This window comes from Diabrotica virgifera, chromosome 5 (genome assembly GCF_917563875.1).
Source record: "Diabrotica virgifera virgifera chromosome 5, PGI_DIABVI_V3a".
NCBI classification, from domain to species: Eukaryota; Metazoa; Arthropoda; class Insecta; order Coleoptera; family Chrysomelidae; genus Diabrotica; species Diabrotica virgifera.
Window position 1 is genome coordinate 172,674,353 of NC_065447.1, and position 26,722 is coordinate 172,701,074.

General features: G+C 32.4%; 1 protein-coding gene across 1 annotated transcript in view; it reads left to right on the top strand.

The window, feature by feature from the left end:
• The window catches only part of LOC126885528 (uncharacterized), a 204,997-nt gene that overhangs the window by 20,526 nt on the left and 157,749 nt on the right, over positions 1-26,722 (top strand). The window contains exon 2 of the mRNA XM_050652109.1: positions 20,376-20,587. Within this exon, the coding sequence (XP_050508066.1) occupies positions 20,376-20,587 (212 nt within the window). The remainder of the gene's footprint in view (positions 1-20,375; positions 20,588-26,722) is intronic.

Sequence of the window (26,722 nt, forward strand, 5' to 3'; positions counted from 1 at the left end):
TAATACTTACCTTTTTTTTAAGTATTTTCGGTTGTAAGATAGTTTTTGTCCCTCAAAGTATATTAAAAGTAACGAAAATTAACAATTTTTCTGCGGCGTTACGCTGTACGCAGCCTACAGCGTCTATTGGAGAACACAGCCTAAATTTGTATTGTAGAAATATACAATATAATATAAATAAATACTAGCAGAGGTTATTATTCCGTAAAAAATATCGATCTTTTTGCAGGATTTTTTGATAAAAATACTGGTGCATGTATTATATCTGCCCTTGTAATATATAAAATTCCTTATCTCTTGTTCTTCGAAGGATATGGACTATAGTTTTCCGCTTTTTTCTTCGAGAAACTATACATTTTTTCCATAAACATCGATGATGACTATTATAATTACAATAGGTCATAAATGAGTCATAATTGACCAATGAGCAATTTCAATTTAACCTAAATTACTACTGTTCCCTAAAATTAAGAGCTTTATCATCTCTTATTTAAGCTAACAAGGTAATGCACTATTCTATCATGCACATGCGTATAAGTACTATGCTCTGATTTTCACTATCACTAAAACTAGCTCAAAAGGCTTTGTCCTCTTCGATCTTCTAGGTTGTCCAGTAGTATCGAGGAGCTGAATTGCCTTAAGAGGCTACATCAGCGGGGACCATCGACCATCGAACTGTACTGATTAAGTTTGATTTTGCGGCGGGTGAGTCGAGTGTTTTCTATCAAAAAAGAAATTTTAATGACATTACTATAAATAAATTTATAAATGACATCTCAAGTGAGGACTGGAATCAAATATATGGTATCCTAGATACAAATATTGCTTTTAATACCTTTTTTAATATTTTTATGTATCATTTTAACATAAATTTTCCTATTATAAATAAAAAGTCCAAATTAAATAGTAATAAATGGGTTAATAATGAGGTGAGACAATCAAGTTATCAATTGAAAAATTTGCATGCATTATCTAGGGCATTTCCAGAGTTGTGTGATTATTATAGACATAAAAAAAGAGAGCATCAAAAGCTTCTAAGTTTAACCAAAAAATGCCATTACCAAGATATAATAAACACCTCAGATAATCCTTCTAAAAGTGCTTGGAAAATTATATCTGATTTTTCAAAAAGTAAAAAAATGAGAGTAACATAACACTTTCAAACGGGGATAACTTAATTACATATTCATTAGAAATAGCCAATAAATTTAACCTATTTTTAACAAATGCTCCATTGGATGCAATTGCGACCATTCCAAACAAACCTGATAGTACATATATTTGTAACAACACTGTTTTGGATGACCACTTTCTTCTACATCCGTACACTACAATTGAATTAAACAAATTATTAAACCAAAAACTAAAAAACAAAAAATCTCATGGCTTTGATGAAATCCCTGAGTTTTTAATAAAAAAGGTTGTTTCTTTTATAATATCGCCATTAACATATTTAGTTAATTTATCATTTTCAAATGGCAATTTTCCAGATTGTATAAAAACGGGAAAGGTGTTACCAATTCATAAAAAAGGTGACCCAAAACTAGTAAATAATTACCGTCCAATAACAATTTCTTCGGTATTTTCAAAAATTTTTGAATACAGTTATTTACAAAGACTTAACTCATTTTTACAGACGAATAAAGTGATTGTTAGTAACCAACATGGTTTCCAGTCCAAAAAATCTACGAAATTTTATTTTATAAATTAAAAAATATCGGCATTCAAGGACGTGCATTAAATTGGTTAACGTCATACTTAACTGCACGTCGTCAATACGTCAGCTTAACAGAAAAAGGAAAATTATCAAATGCGACGGATAAATCCAACTATCTCGATATTGACATAGGTGTACCGCAAGGCTCAATTTTAGGACCTGTTCTCTTTCTTATTTATGTAAACGATGTTGTCTCGGTTAACTCGGATGGACATTTCACGATATTTGCAGACGACATAAATGTAATAGTCAATGGACCTGATACTTCTTTGAAGTCCAAATGTAACAGCTTACTGTCAGATCTTTACAACTGGTTCTGTAAGAACTATTTATTGTTGAACTCCCAAAAAACTCTTTTCATGCAGTTCCATAATAGGCAACGATGTATTAACCCAATTAACTTAAATATAAATAATAATGATATTGAACTTGTTTCATCATTAAAGTTCTTAGGACTTCATTTAGATGAATGTCTTAATTGGAGAAAACATTGTGATACACTGGCCGCAAAGTTAAACTCAGTAACGTTTTTGTTTCGAAATTTAAAACAAGTATTAACGGAGAAACAATTAATAATGCTTTATTGTGCCCAAGCCAAATCTCGTTTGAGATACGGGATTTGTTTTTGGGGATCAAGTTTCCATATCAATGAAGTCTTTTTTGCACAAAAAAGAATAATACGGACTATTGCTGGTATCCCTCATAAAGCAAGTTGTAGGCAATACTTTTCAAAATTTCAAAATATTGCCATTGGCCTGTATTTATATTCTGGAGACTTGTTTATATATTTAATAACCTCGAAAATTTTAAAACCAATGGGCAAATACATAACATGAACACTAGATATAAAGATACCTTGCGTGCCCCAATGTGTAGGGGAAATATATATTGCAGGTCCCCGAGTATAATGGGACAAAGACTCTATAATAGTTTACCAACCCATATAAAATTGTGTAAGAGCCTGACAAGCTTTAAACTAAATTTAAAGGAATTTCTGATGACACACATTTTTTATTCGGTTGAAGAATTTCTTCAATTTTAAATGTATTTTCATTGTTAGTTTGTGTAGTGAAATTGTTTATTTGTTTGTTATATTTACTTAATGTATTACTTTTGACAAATGCTATACAGACTCTGTCTGTCTAAAAGAAAATAAAGTATTTATTTATTTATTTATTTATTTATTTATCAATATATTTTTTTAAAGATCTGCGAACTTTCAACAGTTGGGCAACACTGCATCGGCAATACGACAGTGACAGTAACACTACACTATCAACAACTGTGATAACAATAATTATTATACTTATAGGCACGCTTGCCAAGTCAGTCAAGTTCGATTTCTTGTTATAGATAATAATCGATTTTTGGTAATTCCAATGTGACACAACATCTAGCCATGGGATAAAAAAGTTTATTTGAAGAAAATATATTTTTATTGTTCTTCTTAATGGCCATACGGAGTCGTTTTTATAACATTTTATTTAATTATAGAGTAATTTCCACATACTAACATATTTCTCAAATTGGATTCTGTACCGCAATTATTACTATATTACGAATATGTGTGCCAAATACCTCGATAAAATATTCAAAATTAAAACTGCAATCTTGGAACGCGTTTTCCGCGCGCTGATGTTGCCTCTTAATATCCTCATACATATAAAGTCATTTCTTGTGACTTGCTGCTATCTTCTTGATGATTATCAAGACTAAATAATTATTAGTTTTCATTTCTAAGTCCGTATGGAGATCAACGTTTGTCACGTAGCAATGAGCACCTACAATGTTTCTCAGTATTTTTTTCCTAAATCTTTGTATTATTTTTATATTGCTTATGGCCGATTTCACCAACGACAAATAGTAGTTTATTCTATGAATAAAGTTATTCGACCAATAAACTGACATTTCTTTATTTTACTAACATCAAATAAGACTTATTTTATTTATTTATCAAATAATAACATACTTACTCTTCGAATAAATTGGCAAGTTATTCTCGCTGTATATATTTATAAGAAAGTTAATTCGCCAGTTTAACTTTAAATTATCAAAATTATGTTGAAACAAAATATAAATATAAACGTCTAATTTTTTATATCTTATAGGTAGATATCTTCCCTTTTTTCTTGATGTAAGCCGTCCAGCATAGTATATGATATCTAACGTTATACCTAAATACTTAGCAGTATCTCCATATAGTACATACTTGGTTATTGTTGGTCATAACTGGTACTTATTGTACTTTTCTGTCCATTTAGGGATTTGGTTAACAGATATTTGGACCTTGTTCGTCATTTCTTCACTAGTCATCCCCACTGCTTGGATAGCCGTATCATCAGCAAAGGTAGCAACTGTGTTGTCTTCTAGTACAGCTATAGGACTGGATCCAACACACTGCCTTATGGAACACCTACGCTAATTTAATTTACGTGTGAAAAAGTATTCCTGTTTAATGTACAACTGTAAAAGTTTCCCTTTTAAGTACCCTTTCGACAAAAATCTTTGAAATTTATGTATTAAACCTTCATGCCAGACTTTTTCGAAAGCCTGTTATGAAGGCCAGCATCAAAGAAGACAGTTGAACATACTTTCTTTTTTTTTAGTGATCTTTTGATAATACGTATTTATGATTCTGTGCACCTGGTGGATTGTTGACTGTCTATTCCTAAACCCTAATGTTGTGTCCAAATCACGTTTTTGCTTCGATAAAGCAACTCTTCATAAAAATATTTTTTATAAAATGAACAAACCAGTAGTTATTTTCTTACGACGTTTTTAATTTTTTAATTATGTTCTTTTCTCCTTTATGAAATTTGTTTACGCCAGTGATTCTCAACCTGTGGGGCGCGCCCCCCCTAGGGGGGCGCGCTTTTAGCAATGGGGGGGGCGTGGAAATATAAAAAAACACCTAAAACATTGACTAATTTACTAAAATCAAAGCAAAACAAAATTCTGACAAACAAAAAAATAAAATACCCATGAACAAGGAGCTATACATAGTTATGAGCACTGAATACTAAATCAACAAGTTTAATGTAAATTAGTAACTTCCTTGGGCCTGTTTTGCAGAGCAAAGCTTATCGAAACATGGTGTAATATTAGAAATAGACGCTCTCAATTCTTTCTCTATATTTAACTGCGATCTATATTTGGTCTTTAAAGCAGCCATCGCGGAAAATCCTGTTTCGCATAGGTAGGATGGTGAAAACCTTAAGAGTATACGGAACGCTCTGGTTTTCAGTGTAGAAAACTCATCATTTACCCCTGCCCAAAATTCAAAGAGGGATATAATATTAAACTGTTTCTTGATTTCGGCATTTTCTGTGAAGTCTATAAAGGTTTCTTCTTCTGCAGTAGAGAGCTCTTCGGGTGTAATTTGAAACGGATTCCCGACCCACTCATAACTATTACGTACATATTAATTGGTCGTCGACAAAAAAGTATCTTTTAAAAATTTTTGTCAGCATTGCTAAATGATTTTCAATGGTTACAAAAACAACTTTCACGTGTTGTTCTTCAACCTGGTAAGTTTTAAAACATTCATCCACATTTTCAAATATTTCTAGGTTTTTTGCTTTAAATTTCTGCTCCACAATTTCAATTTTCTACAGAAAGCGTTAACTTTATCATTCGTATCAAATACCTATATGTGTATTGGCCCCTTGAAGTTGTAAGTTCAAAATATTTAGTTTCTCGAATATATCAACCAAGTAACTCAATTTCATCAAAAATAAACCATCGTGAAACATCTTGGCTTGCGGCCTCTTTTCTGCTTCTAGAAAAATGGCGATTTCATGTCACATTTCAAAACACGTTGTAAAAATTTCCCACGTAATAACCATCTTGCCTCACAATAAAATAATAATGCTGAATGTACCGCATCCATGTCTTTGCAAAGTACAGAATACATTCTAGTTTTCAAAGGTCTCATTTTTATGTAGATAATTAACTATTGTTACAACCGTAGTTAGCACAATATTCAAGCCAGAGCTTCTCTGTTGATCATACAGTGTCTATATTTTTGCTTCATTTATATAATCATTAATCATAATCATATATAATCATTTAACATAGCAAATAATGCAAGCGACTTTGCTACCAATTCTATTGGTTTGCGGAAAAGTAGTTCTGTTACTGTTCTGCCATCACAAAATCGAACGTAGGCAATAAAATGAGCATATTTATTGCTACCGTTACCTCATCAAGCTGAATCGAAAACAGCTTTTCACGCAACTTCCTTATTAGCTGATCCTGTACATCTTCAGCTATAACTATCACCAATTCGAAGGGCAACAGTATCATTTGATAGAGGTATAAACTCCAATTTCTTAGCAACAGTGGATCCAAACTCAATTTCTACAATTCTGATTGCAGTTGGTAATATAAGATATTCACCAATAGTGTTAGGCTTTTTACATCTGGCTATTTAATATCAGACTTTATAAGAGGCAAGTAAAACTATTTCATTCACAGTCAAAGTTTTTATTAAAACTAATTTTTGCTTTTCACGCCATTTTAATTTTAACTCGAAGAATTCTCGGGGTTTGTTAATGTATTCACTATGAATCATGAAGCGTTTCCCAATGTCTTTTTAGTTTATTAGGTTTCATGCTGCTCAAGGTATATTATTATTGCATAGATATATTGTTATTGAACGAGGGGGGGCGGCGGTGAAAATAATTATGGAAAATTGGGGCGCAAATGGTAAAACATTGAGAAACGCTGGTTTACGCTTTATACAAGCTCTTGTTCATTTAAGGAAAAATATCTCACAGATATTTTTTCTCTGAGGCTTATCTTTAAAATATCAAACAAAACACGATGAAAATGTACAAAGCCCCTAAATGCGGCGTAACTCAGATAAGATTCAGTAAAGTAATAATATTTTCACAAAAATTGTTTAACATTCAAAGCGAGTGGTACATACACAAACCAAATAATAACCAAGCCGGAATGTAATCCATTACGATAACATAAAAGGGCCGAACGAAGGCAGAGGGTTGAGCTTCGTGCACATTCATCGAGATTTCGAGCTTTCATCGGATCATAAAGTATTACGCGGACGCCTGAAGGGCCAGTTATATAATTTGAATGTATAGCCCATATTTTCTTTAGGGCTTTTCTGCATGTTTTCCAAAGTGCTGAATAAAATGACCCGCTTACTAACAGAAAAGAATAGGCCTTAATACCGAAAATAATGCTTAATTGTTTAATCTAAACAAATACAAGAAAGAAGTGCTTTAGGGATTTTACTAATAGTCCATTAAAATGTTACATTTAGTGTGCATTTCTTAGAGGAGTCAATTTTATTTTTTTTAATGTGTAGGGGGGTTCAGTAGAAGCTTAAGTTCAAGTTTTTGGGGTTGAGGCCCTTGTCCCCCGGCCGCCATCTTGGAAAAAGAGGTGCAAAGGGCTTTCGCGCTGTATCTCGTAAACTAGCTACCCTACAGAAAATTTAATTTAACATAAAATGAAGCAAATTAAATTTTCTACAATTTTATATCTATTACTTTTTATCGTAAGGTGACCAACAAAAAAGTTATAAACAAAAATAAGAGAAAATTTAAGAAAAAATAAGAAATTTCCTTTTGGAAGTTATAACTTTTTTTACGTTCATTTCACAATAAAATAACATCATAGCGATATTGTAAAGGATTTTTCAATAAACAATTTTCACTATAAAGTTTTTTAATTTTATTTATTATCTAGGTTTTACAGCGCTCCAAACTTGACCAGATTCTCGAATTCTCGTAGAAAAATAATGCTTTTCTATCTACGAGCGGCATTCCGTTATGCCAGCCACGAAAATGAAATTTAAGGTGAATGATAAATTTTGATCTATTTTTATGTTTCAGAGGTCGCTGAATCCGAATATGAAGTTTATTTTTATCTAGAGTTGGTGGAACATGTTTAAAAAAATAAAGTTTATACAAAAATACCAAAAATCAATTTTGATGATTTTTCAAATTTACCTCGCTGTATCTTTGGTCGCTGTAAATATTTCCTTTTAAAAATTTTACTGTGTCATCTTTGAAGTACGTAGATAACAATGAAATTTGTCCGAAATGTTTAAAAAGATTAAAAAAGGAGTTGTTAATTTATTAACATTTTGTCATCATATTTCGTTAGTTTCATGTTTACTTAAAAAAGTTGAGTGACAAACTTTTTAGTTTATAATTTTAACCAACACAACAATAAAATATAGTTCATGAAGAAGTTTTTTGGAAAATTTTAAGTCAAAATATGTAATAGGAAAAAAGTTATGTTACTTCATATACAAGCGGCACACCCCAAAAAACGCTTATATTTCGAGATCCTTACCACGGTGTGGTGAATGGCTAATTTTGATCATACTTTATGATTTTGATATCAAAAATCGTTTTTTTGCTCTGCTTAAGAATTTTGCATTTTGCGATTGCGTCATTCTTCTTCTGAAGCGGCGAATTTGTCCTCAAACAACTTCTTGGGTCTTTTCTATATATGCTTAGAGTTATAAGTCTTATAGTGGGAAGAAAGGTCAAAAACAGATTAATAATAGCATAGGAATGTTAAAATCATAATAAATTGTATGAATAAAAAATATATATATATATAGATAGAAAAGTAAGCCTAACTTTTGTTTTTATTGTATCCCTATGAGCAGTCGAGAATCTGGTCAAGTTTGGAGCGCTGTAAAACCTATATAAATAAATATAATTAAACAACTTTATAGTGGAAATTGTTCGCTGAAAAACCCTCTACAAAATTGCTATAATGTTATTTTATTTTAAAATGAACTTAAAAAAAAGTTATAACCTCCAAAATGAATCTTGTTAAAAATTTTTTACATATTTTTGTTTATATCTTTTTTGTTGGTCACTTGACGATAAAAAGTAATAGAAACAAAATTGTGGAAAATTTAATTTTCTACATTTTATGTTTAATTAGATTTTCCGTAGGGTTGGTAGTTTACGAGATATAGCGCGAAACCCCTTTGCACCCCATTTCCAAGATGGCGACCGGGGGACAAGGATGGCGACCCCAAATCTTGAACTTAAGCTTCTACTGGTCCCCCCTACACATTAAAGGAATAAAATTGACTCCTCTAAGAAATGAAAGGTACGGCCTAAAAATGTAACATTTTAATGGACTATAAACGATTTACGGCTTTATTTCGTATAATTTTTGACTAACTCGTCTAAAATTAAGTAGATAAAATACAACTCAGATTTTTACTTTCTATATTTTCAAATAATTGATTTTTTACGTAAAACGTTCCTTAGTATCATAAAAATACTGTCCTAACATTTTATTGAAGAATTAAAAATAGAAACGAATAATAGTGTTGTATTTATAACGGTGCCTATCCGAGCTAACACTTGCTTGTGTACAACACGGCGCCCGACGCCTCTTCTGTGCACGTGCAACTTAACAATTGCCTTCTAAAACTTATAAAGGGCACGTGTATTGTATTATTGAAATTTTGTTAAAAAATGTTTTGAAAATCGCAAAGATTTCCTGGATCTGTAGGTCGCTTGAAAGGCAGTCGAAATATATAATTTGGAAATTGCTCCAAAAAATTAAATTTGTGAGTAATGAAGGAGCTAAAATTAACCTTTTAACACTGGTCGTTCTCGGAATAAAAATTGGAGCAATAGTAACGAGCTGGTCGAAAAATATCGAAGAAAGTCGAATTGCTCAAGCTAATAGAAGGAACAGCAAGACATGGCAGAATTATGAGAAGAAAACCTGTAACGGATCATTCACAGCTTTTACTGCACAACAAGGGCACCCAATATGCACCAGAAATCTCTGATTCGAGGTAATAAATAAATATGACCACTTTATCAGAAAAAATTACAGTAAAAATACTTTTTCTACAACCGTGTTAAAAATGAAATTTTTAGCAATCCATACGAGCGTTAAAAATGCTACTTTAAGGCACTAGTGCTTTAAAATATTTTTAACGCACTGCAGTTCGTATTGACCGTATAGGCAATTTTGATGTGATGTCAAAAAAATATAAAAATGGAATGTCAGTCAAGTTCAAGTAAAAGTTTTTGTAGATATTGACCTGTAATTTGATTTGTAGAAAAAATATTGTATGATATGCGTGTTAAAAGTATATTTTTAAGGCACTCATGTGAATTGCAGAACTCGATATCGCTCATTCTGCAAACTTTCACATGCGTGCCTTAAACGTGTACTTTTAACACTTATATCATAAATAACTATTAAACGCATTTTACTCGAAATCACATTATCCAAAATTGGGAGAGGTTTTGTTCAACTGGGTGCCACTCGGCAGCCTTAAAAATAATAATCTACATAAATATGAGTTTTCAAGCCTCGAAAATGCGTATTTTTGCATTTTTCAGATTTTAATTCCCGAAAACTGTCAACTTTTGGGAAAAATGACGAAAGACCTTTTTTGTTAAAATGACTTAAAAACCTAAGAAAAATAGGGAGATCCATTTTTTTCCGGAGAAAAAAAAAGGTGATCTTTTGATATTTTTTTAAGTGTTTAAAACAATTTCTTGCTCATTCTTTTTAGATTCACAAAAGATTCACAAAAAATAAAGCAGAGAATGGACAGTTATTGTTAAACGATTTAACAACAATGCAGGAACGTGTTATTGCAAAGAGAAGTATTTATTAGGTTAACACTGAATAATTTGTATTTTTAACCTAATCTAATTTTAAGATTAAACATTCGAACTATAAAAATAATAATTACTGTAATCTATATTGTGAGGGCTCTTCCGTATGAAAAGGATTCTGATTCAGTTTCTTTGCCGATTCTTTTTCAAAAATGTCCCCTTTAAACAAATTATAAGGGTGCCGGGCGAAATTTTTGGGCAGAAATTGTTTACACAATATTCATCTATCTAAGTTTTTGATTAATGTATCTAGAATGAGGGCCGGCTGTTCGAACGCTAATCATTGGTTCCATAAACACTGGTTTTGTTTGGAATCGAAAAAACTCATTAAAGTATTAACTACAAATATTGATTTTTTTCAGTGTAATATTGCCTGATAGGACGTTTTTATTTAGCAGGACAATATAATAAAATCGTAAAATCTACGACGGTGTGATGTGACGTAGGTAAAAAACCACTATCGTATTCTAGAGTTAATAAAGTAATGATATTTTAAAATATTTTTCTTTCTACAAACGTCATAAACGTTTCTTACAATTTCCTACTCTTTTCAATTTGCTTCTGGAGGACAATTTCAAGGTAAAATGGTTCCCAGTTGCATTCGATGTTTGATCAGATTTATTCTCGTTACATGGAAATGCATTTTAGTTATATCACAGAGATAAAATCTTATACCTTCGTATATTCGAAAATCTTTTGTCATACAAATATTGAGTTTTCAAATTTCGTTCATGTTTAAACATTCTGATGCTGGCCAAAGCTTTTGTGTAAATATTTTTACATTTTTAACTTGACAAGCAAGATAGGAATGTAAATAAAATGTTTAAAATATTTTAAGGTCTTAGCAATATACTGAGTGTTTGAATAGTAACAAACTAACTGAACTGTTTACATAGTGCACAATGGAAAGATGCATCAATAATCATGACAGAAACAGAGAGGAAAAAGAGGAAAAGTCAAAGAAGTAGGTCTCCTACTCAACGAAGAAAAATTCAAACCCATCAGCAGAATGTAGTGGCTTTGGTTGCCAATACTAAAAGAAGAAGTCTACAACAAAAATATACCAAAAATAGCGGATTAATAGTTGTCAATGTATTATCAGCTTCTAATTTCGTTTTAATTATGTTTAAAGTTTTATCTAATGGCACATTTGTAAATAAACTGTTTATGTCAAAACTTACTAAAATATTATTTGGATTAAATTCAATATTTGATAATTTGTTTAAAAAATGTTGTGGATTTTTTATAAATGTGTCATTATTATTTACAAATGGTTTTATAATATTTAATAAAAATTTTGATAGTTCACTACAAGGAGAATTGATGGTACTACAAATGGGTCTAAGTGGAATATTCGCTTTATGAATTTTCGGTACTCCATAAAAATGTGGTGTCTTACTGTAATGAGGTGTCATTAATTTTCTTTGATAGTACGTTAGATCATTTTTAAATTTGAATAAAGTTCTATAGATTTTGTTTTCCAGCGTCTTCGTTGGATCCTTCGTTAATTTGGTAAAAGGTCCATTTGTAATTAGATCTGTAATTTTGTCCTCATATTGTATTTTATCCATTATTACAGTTGCATTTCCTTTATCTGCTGGTAGGGTTTCCTTTATCTGCTTCAGTCATCATTTTTAAAGTTTTTTAAGCTTTCATTTCCTCTTTGCTGATGTTCTGTTCAATATTGAGTTAGTACAAATTTTATATTTTATTATTACTTATTGTATATCTATGTATTTTTAATATTACTTATAATTTAAACATATTAAAGTCAGAATTTGGTATTAGTTTTTTGAAAGTAAATTAAATGTAAGACCAAATACTTACGATGTCGGGATAGTATCACGAGGTTTCTTCCTGGTTTTCCCTCGTGATTTGCTATGGAATCTCTTCTTCTTGATGTGCCTATCCGTGACGAATGTTGGCGATCATCATGGCAATCTTCACTTTATCTGCAGCAACGCGGAAAAGCTGCTCAGATGTTGTGTTGAACCAGGTTCTGAGGTTCTTCAACCAGGATGTTCTTCTTTTTCCTGGACTTCGCTTTCCAAATATTTTTCCTTGCAGGATGGCTTGTAGGAGGGCATATCTAGATTCATTTCGCATAATGTGTCCAAAGTATTCCAAGTATTCGAGATTTGATGGTGGTTAGTACTTCTCGGTTCTTCCCCATTCTTCTAATAACCTCCTCATTTGTGACTCGATCAGTCCATAGGATTTTAAGAATTCTCCGATATCGCCACATCTCAAATGCTTCCAATTTTCGGCACATATCCTCGTTCAAGGTTTATGATTCAACACCATAAAAAAGGACAGAGAAGACGTAATATCTCAGCATTCTTACTTTTATACCAAGAGAAAGGTTGTGGCTCTTGAAAAACGCCCCCATACGGTTGAAGATTGATAGAATCTCTAACGCGAGAATTTTACTGTCATCGTTGCATTTGCTTGTCTTTTTCAAGACAGATCACATGCTATGATATTTTGTGACGAATATTCTTGGGTTGGGATTGATTTCATGTAATCCTTTTAGTAAAGTCGTCCCAGGAACGCAACTCATAAATATTGGCGATATCATTTTAAAGTCTTCTACTTTAAAATGTACAATATACGTCTGAATTGCCAATATAAATGAGTCAGATTAAATAAATTATTAGAAGAATTTTTTTTACTTAGCAACAACATTTTTGTTTATTTTAGTAGTATTTTGTATTTTGAAAACGAAACCCGATTTGGGCTTCGAAACGTTAATAAAATCATTTTTTGGTAAAATTGTGGCTTATTTCCCATTAAAAATAGTTGATTTCAATTATTTATTCTCACTCTCTCGTGATATTAATGTTGAAAATATATTATGTAGTATTAGAGACGTCAAATACACTTTGTATTCCAATCAAATAAAAACGAATAAAATAAATTTTGCGCTTCAATTATTAGTTAATATCGAGTGAAAACAACCCTTTGTGATTTAATTAATTATACTCGGATTTATATTCAAGTTAATTAAAGTGTTGAAAGTGATTCCACTGAAAATTCTAACAAATGCTTTTTTCATCGCGACGACATGATGAGAAGAGAGAAAAACTTTGCGCTGACTTTAGAATTTGTTGTAATTAAAACTTTTAAAAATGTTAAATGTTTTTAATTGCATTCGAGATTTAATGACGGACCTTTTCGTTTTTTTTTTCTTGCGTTTATCTTTTAAACGATTTTGCCTCGCTGCTGCCGAGTTCAGAATTATGATGGACTGTGAGAAAGAGCAGTTTTGTGCCAGTAGAAATTGAGCGGAGTACATGGTGCATTCTTGTTTAATTTTCTATCTATAGCTCCGACTCTCTAAACAAATTATCTCGAAAAATTCGTTTTGAACGTATGGAATTCTAGATTATGCATTTACAAATGGTGATTCCGCACTTAATTTTGATAAATGAAACAGAAAGACATTAATTTTATGCTATGCGACTGTTTTGGATTATCTCTAGAAACAAGACCAATAGTTTTTTCTACTGTACAGCATAAGAAGTATGAAAGCAAATTACTCTTGTAATTATTAAATAGGTAACTTCTAATTTGAACTAAAAAAATCATTTTTTCTACAACTGTGTCAAAAATGCAATTTTTAGCACTCCGTAGGAGCGTTAAGAATGCTACTTTAAAGCACTTACTAGTGCTTTATAGTATATTAAGTATGGAGAACGGTAAGGGTTTTATACCGATCGAAGACAATTGTTTGATATTGTCTGAGATCGGTTACTCTTAACGTTCGACATGCTTATAACGTTTTTTGCACGATTGATACCATTATAAATTATAAAATTAAACATTTTCGTCATATTGACTAGTTTCATTCATTTTATCAAGATAGATACTTTGGTTGTAACAACAATGGAGAATTGAGTTTTTATTTAGTTGTCAATAATTTTAAGTACAATTTTGATTATTATAAATTAAAATATGAGCGAAAGTGAATTTGAAGAAATTGAACGGGCTTGGGAAGAAGGGTGTTCCGCAATTATTCCCGAAAAATCCAAAATCCGTTATCAAAATACCTACCAAAGTTTTAAAAAATGGTGCGAAGGCAAGAATTTAAGAATCGAAGAAAAGACTCTATCGGCATATTTCGTTCAAAGACATATGCAGTTGAAAGCTCCTGGAAGCCTCTGGGCAGAATATTCAATGATTAAATCCACCGTTTTTCTTTATGCTGGCATTGATATTTCCAAGTTTTCAACTTTGATCGCGTATTTGAAGAGAAAAGTATGTTGGCTATAGGCCTAAGAAAGCGAGCTTTTTTACACGGGAGCAATTTGAAAAATTTCTGATGGAAGCACCGGATGAAGAATTTCTAGATCACAAGGTAATATAAGCTAGTTTAGGTAAAAGAAATACTCTAATGAAGATTTTTTCATAACTTGTAAGTCGAAATAATATTGGGAATATCTGGTGCCTGTAGAAGAGAAGAATTATATAATATTACTATGAATGACATCCAACAAACCGATGGTTTAATGATTGTAAAAGTACCCAATACAAAAACGAACATCCAGCGTACTTTTTCAGTCGTTAATAAACCAGACGATAAAATTCCATATTTAGAAATTCTGCAAAAGTATATAAAACTTCGTCCATTACAAGTAAAATCAAATCATTTGTTCTTAAGATACGCCAAAGGAAAATGTTGTGCTCAAGTAATAGGGAAAGGGACAATCGGGGGCTGGCCCTCTCAAATTGCCAAATTCTTAAATTTGCCTAATCCTGAGAACTATACTAGCCATTCGTTCAGGAGGACATCAGCAACGCTTTTGGCTAATAAAGGTGTTGATGTCCTCGGATTAAAGCGTCATGGAGGTTGGCGTTCATCGACAGTGGCAGAAAGCTATGTAGAAGATTCTCTTCAAAATAAAATAGATTTTGCCGAAAAAATATTGTGCAATACTAGTAATACTACTAATGGATGCGATTCTGCAGAAGTGAAACCACAGCCCAAACAAGTGGTATTTCATTAAATAATTTAACAAATTGGACCATAAGTTTCAATATTAATAAATAATTCGTTAGTTTTCTTTATTCTTTCAAAAAATAAATTAAACTTAAGAGATTTTTTAACTCGACGGTAGGTGAATTACCGTCGAGTTGGAGTACTTACCGTCGAGTTGGATTACTTACCGTCGAGTTGCTAGTAAATGTCACCTACTGACGTAAAATCTGTCACGGTAAACAGTCAAAAATTATCAATCGTGCAAAGAAATTTTAAGGCACTGCAGTTAAAAGTGAATTGTCAAATTGTGAAACGTTAAAATATTTATATTTCATTTATCAACATTAATATTAATAGTACAACTTGCGCAATTTGAAAACGGTGGTTTAAAAGGTTTTTTTTTAAATTTAGTTTAAACTGTATTATTGCATTTTTAACACGTTTGTAGAAAAAACAAATTTATGTAACGGTATAATATTTTCGCTAAGAATTTTTAGACATTCCCCTTGAGTGTAGAAAACCAGTTCTACCTTTTACGGGTCATAGGTTTCATGGTTTCAGAAATTAACAAAAATATTGTATTTTATAAATTTATAACGTTTGTAGAAAAAATATTGTATGATATACGTGTTAAAAAGTACATTTTTAAGGCACTCATGTGAATTGAAGAATTGGCGTCGCTCATTCTGCAAACTTTCACATGCGTGCCTTAAAATTGTACTTTTAACACTAATATCATAAATAACTATTATAAAAATTTTTACAGTATTAGTAATAATTTATTTACAGTAAATCCTTTTGATGACAGATGACACCATAGTTTTTGCCGATAACCCGAGTGATTTACAGATATTAACAAATCGCCTAACAGAAGTCAGCAACAGATATGGACTAGCTCTTAACATAAAGAAGACCAAACTTATGACAATTAGTAAAAAAACAATAGTAAACGCTCAACTTACAATCAACCAACAGAATATCGAAAGAGTCGATAAATACACATCGGTCTGGATCCCGCGTATGAAAAAAAGTTGATTAATAGTAAGCTGAGAATTTGTTAATAGCATAAGGGTGTCTAGTCGGACAAACTTTGATATATGGAAACACTGGAACGGGGGAAGTTTTAATTGTGGAACAGGTTAAAAATTTGGAACGGTCATACCACGAAAACGGCACATGTATTTTGTCCGACATAACAGACTTAAACTCTCCGAACAGAGATTAAACTCTCATGCAAAAAATCAGACTGCTATTTATCACCAAATGGGCGTTTTAATGAGTGGAACATGTAGAATATGTGAAATGACAGGAATTATGACAGGTGATAAATAGCAGTCTGATTTTTGCATTAGAGTTTAATCTCTGTTCGGAGAGTTTAAGTCTGTTCTGTCGGACAAAATAAATGTGCCGTTTTCGTGGTCTGACCGTTCCAAATTTTTAACCTGTTCCACAATTAAAACTGCCCCTGTTCCAGTGTTCCCATATATCAAAGTTTATCCGAGTAGACACCCTTAAGCTATTAACAAATTTTCAGCTTCCTATTAATCAACTTTTTTTTCATACGCGGGATCCAGACCTAGCATATCTGGGCACCAATTTAAATGGCCAATGGGACCACTTAACAGAAATAGTAAGAACGGCGTGAGACAGTCCTCCAATAGGAAGACGACCAGTGGGAAGACCACGAAAACGATAGAATAACGACTTACTGGAGGCACATTGAAAAAAAAAAAGACAAATTCATGTCTAGACAAAAAGACGAAGAAGATGAAGAAGAAAAGATTTGTTCAATTATGATCAATGTAGAATATATGCTTCCACAGAAAAAAAAAATTCCCCCACTACGTAATTAAAATTATCCCATGGATGGTCTTCAAAAGCATTATGATTGCTGCTTTATGAAAAACTGAAATTTGACACCTGGCAGTAAACTTGTAATGGAGTACATGTGCTAGCTGTATGTAGACAATTGATTTGGTAGATTTCAATTTGGTAGATGGAATTCTGTATACAAATTCATCAAAATGTTTATCCCACCATACATAATATTATGTTTTGTTGCACATAAATGCCTTTCTTTTAATAATCCAATGAAAAACGTGACCAATTTTTCCAAAACAAGTTATTAGGTACAGTTGAGTACGTGAGTCTTTACCCGTGCGTCATTAATACCTGGCGAGATAAAACACATATTTTTAATCTAGCATCATTCTTTTCCACGCATGAAACTAATGACAAAGCAGCTGCCGCCTGTTATTAAGTAAAAACACATGTTATTTTTATGAACTATCTAGACTCAGTTCATTGAAAAGAGATAAGTACAAAGAAAGACGATTGGGGATGTCTTCACATATTTTAAGTACAATTTCTGACTGGTTTGTTTACTTTTGTTGCTGTCAGTTTGTTGAATTTTTTGCTGTTATTTTGTCAAATTTTTGCATTTTAAAATTGTAATAATAGTATACAAACAATTGTTGTGTACAACTAATTTTATATTGGAGTTAGAAATTTTATGATAAGTTTATGTTATTTTACGATAAATTTTGACAACGTACAAATAACTTCATTGTTGACACATTTAATGAATGCTTGTTTTTAATGTTCCGCTAAAGTGAATAAAATAACAAAAAGAAAATATGTTACCGAATATTTTTATAAATTGTTTATTTATTTATTAACTTATCAATGATAATAAAAGAAGAGTCTCAGATGCAGAATCCACCAATTTAATAAAAATTAAAATGGTAAATAGTGATTTAAATCTGAGACTTTTGAAAGTTCTTTCTGGTACATCCTTAATCTGCGACTTTTTCAATTAATAAGACCGCAGACGAAAACACACACACACACACACACACACACACACACACACACACACACACACACACACACACACACACACACACACACACACACACACACACACACACACACACACACACACACACACACACACACACACACACACACACACACACACACACACACACACACACACACACACACACACACACACACACACACACACACACACACACACACACACACACAAACGAAAAGGAAACGATCAGATTCCCTTTTTATTCGTCTAGGAAAAAGGACAGAAGAGGAACTTTCACTACTCAAATCGGAGTAAAGATAGAAAAATAAAAATAATAAATGATGGTTTTGCTTGTTTTCGATTCAGAGGGTTGCACACCCGCTGGACAGGCTGTTTCTACCATTTCAGGCGTCCTCAGCAGCGTTCGTTAGCGTGCACTCCTCTGAATCGAAAAACAGCTGGACCATCATTTTAAAGGGAATCTGAAAGATAATTCAAATTCTCCATTAGGACGCGATACAGGGACATCTCCTAACAAATTGAAGAGTCTCAGATGCAGAATCCACTAATTTAATAAAAATTAAAATGGTAAATAGTGATTTAAATCTGAGACTTTTGAAAGTTCTTTCTGGTACATCCTTAATCTGCGACTTAGATATATATAATATGTATTATGGTACATCCTTAATCTGCGACTTAGAAAGAACTTTCAAAAGTCTCAGATTTAAATCACTATTTACCATTTTAATTTTTATTAAGTTGGTGGATTCTGCATCTGAGACTCTTCAATTTGTTAGGAGATGTCGCTGTATCGCGTCCTAATGGGGAATTTGAATTATCTTTCAGATTCCCTTTAAAATTATGGTCCAGCTGTTTTTCGATTCAGAGGAGTGCACGCTAACGAACGCTGCTGAGGACGCCTGAAATGGTAGAAACAGCCTGTCCAGCGGGTGTGCAACCCTCTGAATCGAAAACAAGCAAAACCATCATTTATTATTTTTATTTTTCTATCTTTACTCGGATTTGAGTACTGAAAGTTCCTCTTCTGTCCTTTTTTCCTAGACGAATGAAAACGGAATGTGATCGTTTCCTTTTCGTTTTCTATATTCGTCGTCTGCGGTCTTATTAATTGAAAAAGTCGCAGATTAAGGATGTACCAGAAAGAACTTTCAAAAGTCTCAGATTTAAATCACTATTTACCATTTTAATTTTTATTAAATTAGTGGATTCTGCATCTGAGACTCTTCAATTTGTTAGGAGATGTCGCTGTATCGCGTCCTAATGGGGAATTTGAATTATCTTTCAGATTCCCTTTAAAATTATGGTCCAGCTGTTTTTCGAGTCAGAGGAGTGCACGCTAACGAACGCTGCTGAGGACGCCTGAAATGGTAGAAACAGCCTGTCCAGCGGGTGTGCAACCATCTGAATCGAAAACAAGCAAAACCATCATTTATTATTTTTATTTTTCTATCTTTACTCGGATTTGAGTACTGAAAGTTCCTCTTCTGTCCGTTTTTCCTAGACGACTGAAAACGGAATGTGATCGTTTCCTTTTCTTTTTCTATATTCGTGTTCTGCGGTCTTATTAATTGAAAAAGTCGCAGATTAAGGATGTACCAGAAAGAACTTTCAAAAGTCTCAGATTTAAATCACTATTTACCATTTTAATTTTTATTAAATTAGTGGATTCTGCATCTGAGACTCTTCAATTTGTTAGGAGATGTCGCTGTATCGCGTCCTAATGGGGAATTTGAATTATCTTCCAGATTACCTTTAAAATGATGGTCCAGCTGTTTTTCGATTCAGAGGAGTGCACGCTAACGAACGCTGCTGAGGACGCCTGAAATGGTAGAAACAGCCTGTCCAGCGGGTGTGCAACCCTCTGAATCGAAAACAAGCAAAACCGTCATTTATTATTATTATTTTTTGATAATAAAAGAATTTATTAAGCTACTTCAAATGTAGCTGCAATTATGCACCAAAATTTTAAAGCAAAACTTAAATTTGACATTCTATTTATTTGATAACGTCAAATTTTATACTATAACCCGTGATCGGAATAAGACCCACTTTCTGTCACTTACTGTTGCGTTTAGTAAATTTCCGACTTATTTCGTATGCTTTAAATGATGACGCACCGGTAAAGACTCGGGGATTCAACTGTATATGTGTATAATTTTTTTGACGAGAAACTAATTTCGACCGTTTATGTTGCAGGTCGCAGTCACGACAAGTCATTCACTCTTTTCCGATTAGGACAGAAATCTTCTGCAGGAGTGAAGGAGTTTGCCGAAACAGGTCGATCAGATATACTGGAGGAACAAAGTCAAGGAGAAGGAGGAGTGTACGATGAATTCAACGCGCCACCGATCACTTCCGGTGTGGGGAGGACCGAGACCGAGTTCTTTGTTGATGGAAATCACTCAAAGGTAAAATGAATTATTCTTTATAGATTTCCTTATATTAGGCCTTTTAAAGTTTAGTTAGGTACCTTTTCGTTTTTGAAAGGATTGGTCATGAAATATAAAGCTTTAACATAACAACTACGATAAAACTATAAAATTGCTAAGATGTTATAAATTTTTTGTTAGAACAAAATTATTAGCTGTAGAATCCTATAAATTTCATGAAAATTTTACAAACATTGTTCCAATGTTTAAATGTTTAACAATTAAATAGGGACGATATGTTGATCAAAATAAAACATGAGAAAGCATGAGAAATAATAGCAAAGATTTTTGTAAATGTTAAAGATAATTGAAATTCCCACGAGAACAACTGTAGGAAAAACATGGCTGCAGTTTCTTATCCACTGTTTTAAAGCGCCACATAAATGAATAAATAAATATTTTTATTGCAATATACTCAAACAAGAACTCGAGGATGAAGAATAACTTGAGAATGGAGGCAAAATATGCAAAAGGAAGAAGAGTAGATATGAAAACGACCAAGTAATAAGAATGGAGAAAGATTTCAATCAATGTGACACTAGAGGTGCATACACATTCCTAAAATCTTTTTAGAAATAGAAAAAGACAAAGTATTAGTGACGATGCAGCAATAAAAACAGGATGGAAAAACTATTTCGAGTGTCTGCTAAGACAGCAAGTCCAAACAAATACAGCCCATGCAGTAGCGGATTTCGCGAGAACAGAAGATTAGAACCAGAGTAATGAATTAAGATACCCACCCACCAGACAGGAAATAATGGATAACTTTAAAACACTAATAGTCCAGAGAAATAAGGTTTTTGTCGGGACACTTGAGCAGCCAGGATGCAAATTGGTTTTTAGGGTACTATATACCTAATACATTATAAATACAAAAATGCCCGTCACAGTTCGGACGAGAATTTTAGATATTACCAAAAGAGGGTCAAAAATGGCATTTTTTTTCGTTTAAATCGCTACAAGCAAAAATAGGGCAATTACATATCTTATTTATACTAACCTTCTTTTAGTAGATGAGCAAAGGTTTAAAATGGCAGTTTTTTAATTTTGGTCCGATCATTTGTTCCTTAGAAAATTGCAAAATAAAACTAAAATTTTGAAAATAAAAAAATTGCTATTAGACAAGGCGAAAACGGCGGATTCTTTGGGGAAAATATTCCCATGAGATTTTTTTACATAATTACATTCGTAAAACATCCCAGAATAAGGTTCAAGAAGTCGCCCACGTGAAAAGTGGGCCCAATTTTTTTAATAATTTTTTTAATCAAATTGCAAAAATCAATATTTTGGCCCGGACATTTTTTTTAAGTTTTTTGGACCATTCTGGATAAAAAAGGTCTCTTATAGTTTTTCTCTACAGTTGATCGTTTTCGAGTTATAAGCAATTTAAAATTGAAAAAAACGAAAAATGGCGATTTTCAAGGCTTAATAACTCGGTTAAAAGGTATTATTATGAAAGTCAGAAAGTGACTAAATCAAAGTTTAATGCCCCCTACAAGGTCCCGAAGAAATTTTTGTCATTATTTTATTACTAAGCTGTTATTTTTAATTGTCCCGACCAAAAATATTGATTTTTGCAATTTGATTAAAAAAATTGTTAAAAAAAATTTGGCCCATTTTTCACGTGTTTGATTTCTTTAACATTATTTATTCTTGGATGTCTCACGAATGTAATTATGCAAACAAATCTCATGGGAATATTTTTCCCAACGAACCCGCCGTTTTCGTCTTGTCTATGCCATATTACATGAAAAGTTGAGGCCAACAGTCCATATAATTCATATCACACAAAATTTTAGGACGATTCGTCAATTAGTTTCAATTTATTCAATTTGTTTTTCTCAAAGAGTTTTCCAATGTTATTTTATCTACTCTATGTCATATTATGTATAAGTTTTTAGTTTGTGAAAACTGTCATTATAGATAGCAGTGCGTGAAGGATTTAAAGTGTGCGTGAAGTAACAATGTATTTTAAATGGAACTTACTTTTTCGCACTGTTTTTAACTTTCGCGTTGTCATGGTGACAATCCTTACTTTTGCGTTGTCATGGTGATGTCAATATGAGCAATGAATGACAAAAAAAGTTTTAACAGTTTTGTGGTTTGAAAGTAGTTAGAATTTTTAAATGTCAAAGTTCTAAAAATTGTAGGTCTTAGACTCGGTCGTAATCTATTTTTCATATTCTTGGGTGATAAGGGTGGTTCCTCCTAACATTTTGTAATATTAGGTATGGATATGTGTACATAACTCTATAAGACTACAAGTACATACAAATTAAAAAAATTTAATTAAAATCCATCAACAAGCTCCGGAGATATTAATCGCAGCATATGTTTGAAGAATCAGTGTCATTCTTTAAGTGTACGGATTTTATTAATTCCCCTCCACCGACTACTAATTGATTTCGTTAGGACGTCATTTTTAAAGCTTTATTAACCACTCTGTTGAAGTTCAAAGTTAACTTAAACTTTTGCAAATAAACTGTATACCTTCAACATCAAAATGGCGCTAGTTAGGTTGCTTATTTGTTATAAACAAAGTAGCCGTCAATTAAATAAAACAAGTGGTCAACTTTGCCCTTGATTAACGTAGGCGAAAAGATTTTTTTTGAAAATTCGTGTAAAATACCATATTTTGAAATCCCAAAGTAGATTTACTCTACATTCAATATTAACAAAGCTATTCAAATTGTTTATAAGCCAAAAATGACTCTAGTTTAATAAAATGCCTTTGGAGTGATGAAAATGACTTATTAATGATTTTTTTCAACAATTTCTAAATATAACTATTCTTCTTTGATGTGGTTTTCACAGAATTGCTATATTATTAATATTTTTTGAACAATAACATTTCGAAACCTCTTTGGGAAAAACAAATTGAATAAAATTTAAACTAATTGACGAGTCGTCTTAAAATTTTTTGTGCATTATGTGGACTGTTTAACTCAACTTTTCGTGCAATATGAAAGCCTTAAAGGTCATTTTCGAAAAAGTTATAGCAACTTTTTATTTTCGAAATTTTAGTTTTTCTCAATTTCCGAAGCAACAGATGATCGGACCAAAATTCAAAAACTGCCCTAATTACCCTATTTTTACCTGTAACGATTTAAACGAAAAAACTGCCATTTTTGATCCTTATTTGTTAATAACTAAAATTCTCGTCCGAGCTGTGACGGGCATTTTTGTATTTATAATGTATTAGTTATTAAGTATAGAGTACCCAAAAAACCCATTTGCAACCTGGCTGCTCAAGTGTCCCGAACATTGTATATTTTTGCCTTATTTCCCTGGCGTATAAATAATAATATTGCCCCAGGTATTGACCACATACCGGCTGAAATTCTCAAAATCAGAGGACACACACTAATAGATAGATTTTATAAACTAATACCAGACGTATGGAATACAGAAAAAGTTCCAAAAGACTGGAATAAAGCAATTATTTCTCTAATACACAAGAGAGGAGACAAACTCAGGCATAAAAACTATAACGGCATATCGTTACTTCGTGTAAGTAATAAGGTGTTTACGTAGATTGTATCATAAGTAATTGTAGAATACACCTTATAAGAATGGATAATGATAGAATACCTAGTACACCGCTTAGGGAACTATGGTGGGACGTGTCTCAGTAGAAAGACTAAAGCAGGCCGCGCACTGAATCGGCATAGAGCGATCGGCTCGGCTAATTATTTGCATGTATAGCAAAATCTGCCGATTGCTCTATGCCGATTCAGTGCGCGGCCTGCTTAAGAAAGAGGTAGATAGACGAAGTGGGAACCGACACTCAAGAGATATTGAGGGTGGATTACAGGAGCAAAGCAGCCAGGGAGAGAAATACTAGGTGACGCGAGGGGGAGGACAGTACCCAACTTGGGCTGTAGCACCATAGGAGAGAGATAGAGAGGGATATAGAGAGCGACAGAGAGGGAGAGAATTGTTCCTTAACGGTATTTTATATTGTCTCGAAGCATCTTAAGAAAAAGTAAATAATTTTTTATATTATATACACTCACCGACACAAAATTCCGCCACCCAAAATGTTCGATTAAGTTTGACAATCTGTAACTTTCTTATTTGTACTGCGATTTTCAGGATTCTTGCACCAGTTTGTAGGTACATGTATTGATGTCATTTATTATTATTCCAGTAACAAAAATGTTTTGATTAGATGGCATTATATAAGGGTGAATGGAAGCGTTGTATTTTCTCCTAAAATTAAAAAATTCTGTGGAAAAATTGGAGTGCTGATTTTGTTCATACTCCTTTTGTATGATCCTGGAGGTATCACTAAGGTTTTGTTTTTTGAATTATCCGAATATCTCTTTTCTTGTAAGAGCTGTAAATAAAAACACTGCTTTGAAGGATTTTTTAATTGAAAATATCAAACGCACTAAAATTAACAAAACAAAACAAAATTAACAACAAGACATAACAATTCAATATCTGGTATGTCCACCTGTTGCAGCAACGACTGCTCGCAATCTGTTTGTCATTGAATAAAGATGTGTTATCCTTGCCTGGGGAATAGCCCGATATTCCTCTACCAGGGCCATAACTGTACCATTTATTTTACGGCGAATAGTTTCTTTTTAATTCCTCCCATAAATGCTCAATACGATTGAGATCTGGGTTGCATGCTAATCTTATCAATCCAACTGAGTTCATCAGTGTTTTTATTTCCAAAACATGGTGCAGCTCTTACAAGAAAAGAGATATTCGGATAATTCGAAAAACAAATAAAAATAACAATTAAAATGACAATAAAAAGAAGTAGGACACCCTGTATAAACAATTATATAAATGTTTATATTACTGAATAGAGAATTGAAGAACTTTTCAAATGAGCAAGCGCACCACCCCTATTCTCCTTTAAAAAAATCATAGATTATGTCATCACACCCAGATGGATGTCGTCACTAGTATACCATATATGCCACAACATCACAACTTAAAAATAAAAATCGACCTATTTCGGGATTTTTCCTTAAAGTCGCCGGTTTACGAAATAACGAATTTATTCCTTTCATTTGCACCATACTGTCGCATGTCGGTGGAAAATATTGTCGCGCACGCTTGATTGGCAATTAAAAAACAAAGCAGTTTTGAATATTGTATTGCAAAAAACTCTTCGGGATTTCATCAATCGATGTTTAAAGAATATCCAGCTACCTTGGCAACATTTAAATTTTTAGTTTTTTACATAGTTTTTGAGGGTTAAAAATGGCCGATTTCGAAATTTTTCAATTTTTAATCGCTTATATGTCAAAAACTATCAACTTTAGAGAAATGTCACTAAAGACCTTTTCTGTTTGGAATGATCCAAAAAACCTAAAAATTGTTCCATGCAAAAAAAATAATCTTAGGAGAAAAACAAAAAAAAAAACGTTTAAAAAATTTTTGACCCACTTTTGGTCCTGGTAACATGCAAATTTGTTAAAAGGGGTCCTTTTTGAGTAAGACTGTAAAAAATTCGAATCGGAATATTTTTCCTAGCGGATGCGCAGTGGTTTTCTGGACTATTAGGCCCTATTTTATAAATGAATAGTTATCTTGTATTCTCCTATTAACTGGAGAACTGACTTTCTTACTAATACCCTGAATACGTTTTCAAAAGTTAAGCTGATACTGATACTCTTACGCAAATCCGATTATTAGATGGAATTATATTAAAATTCTTTAATCCAATTAAAATGGAATTAGAAACATAGCAAGTAATTAATCAAAGAGTAGTTCCCACTCAAAATACCCACAAATAATCCCCAGAGAGCTAAAACAGGTATAAACAAATTAAAGTTTTATGTTGTTTTGATATCTTCTTAAAATTTCCAGTGGGTAGATCTGCCAGTGGGTAGATTTCGACGCCACATTAGATAAATAAACATCGAAGATTAAGGTCCTGCAATGTAAAATAAAAAAACGTTTTTTTCTTTAACTAACCGAAATAGTTATTAATGAAACAGTTCGTGAAGTATGCTTTTTGCGAACGCACGCGATGTTTAGAGAACGAGCGACAGCGGAGCGAGTGCTATACATCGCGTAAGTTCGCAAAAAGTACTTCACGCACAGTTTAAAACAATATTTTACTAATAGGCCAATCAAGTTAGGTTTTTT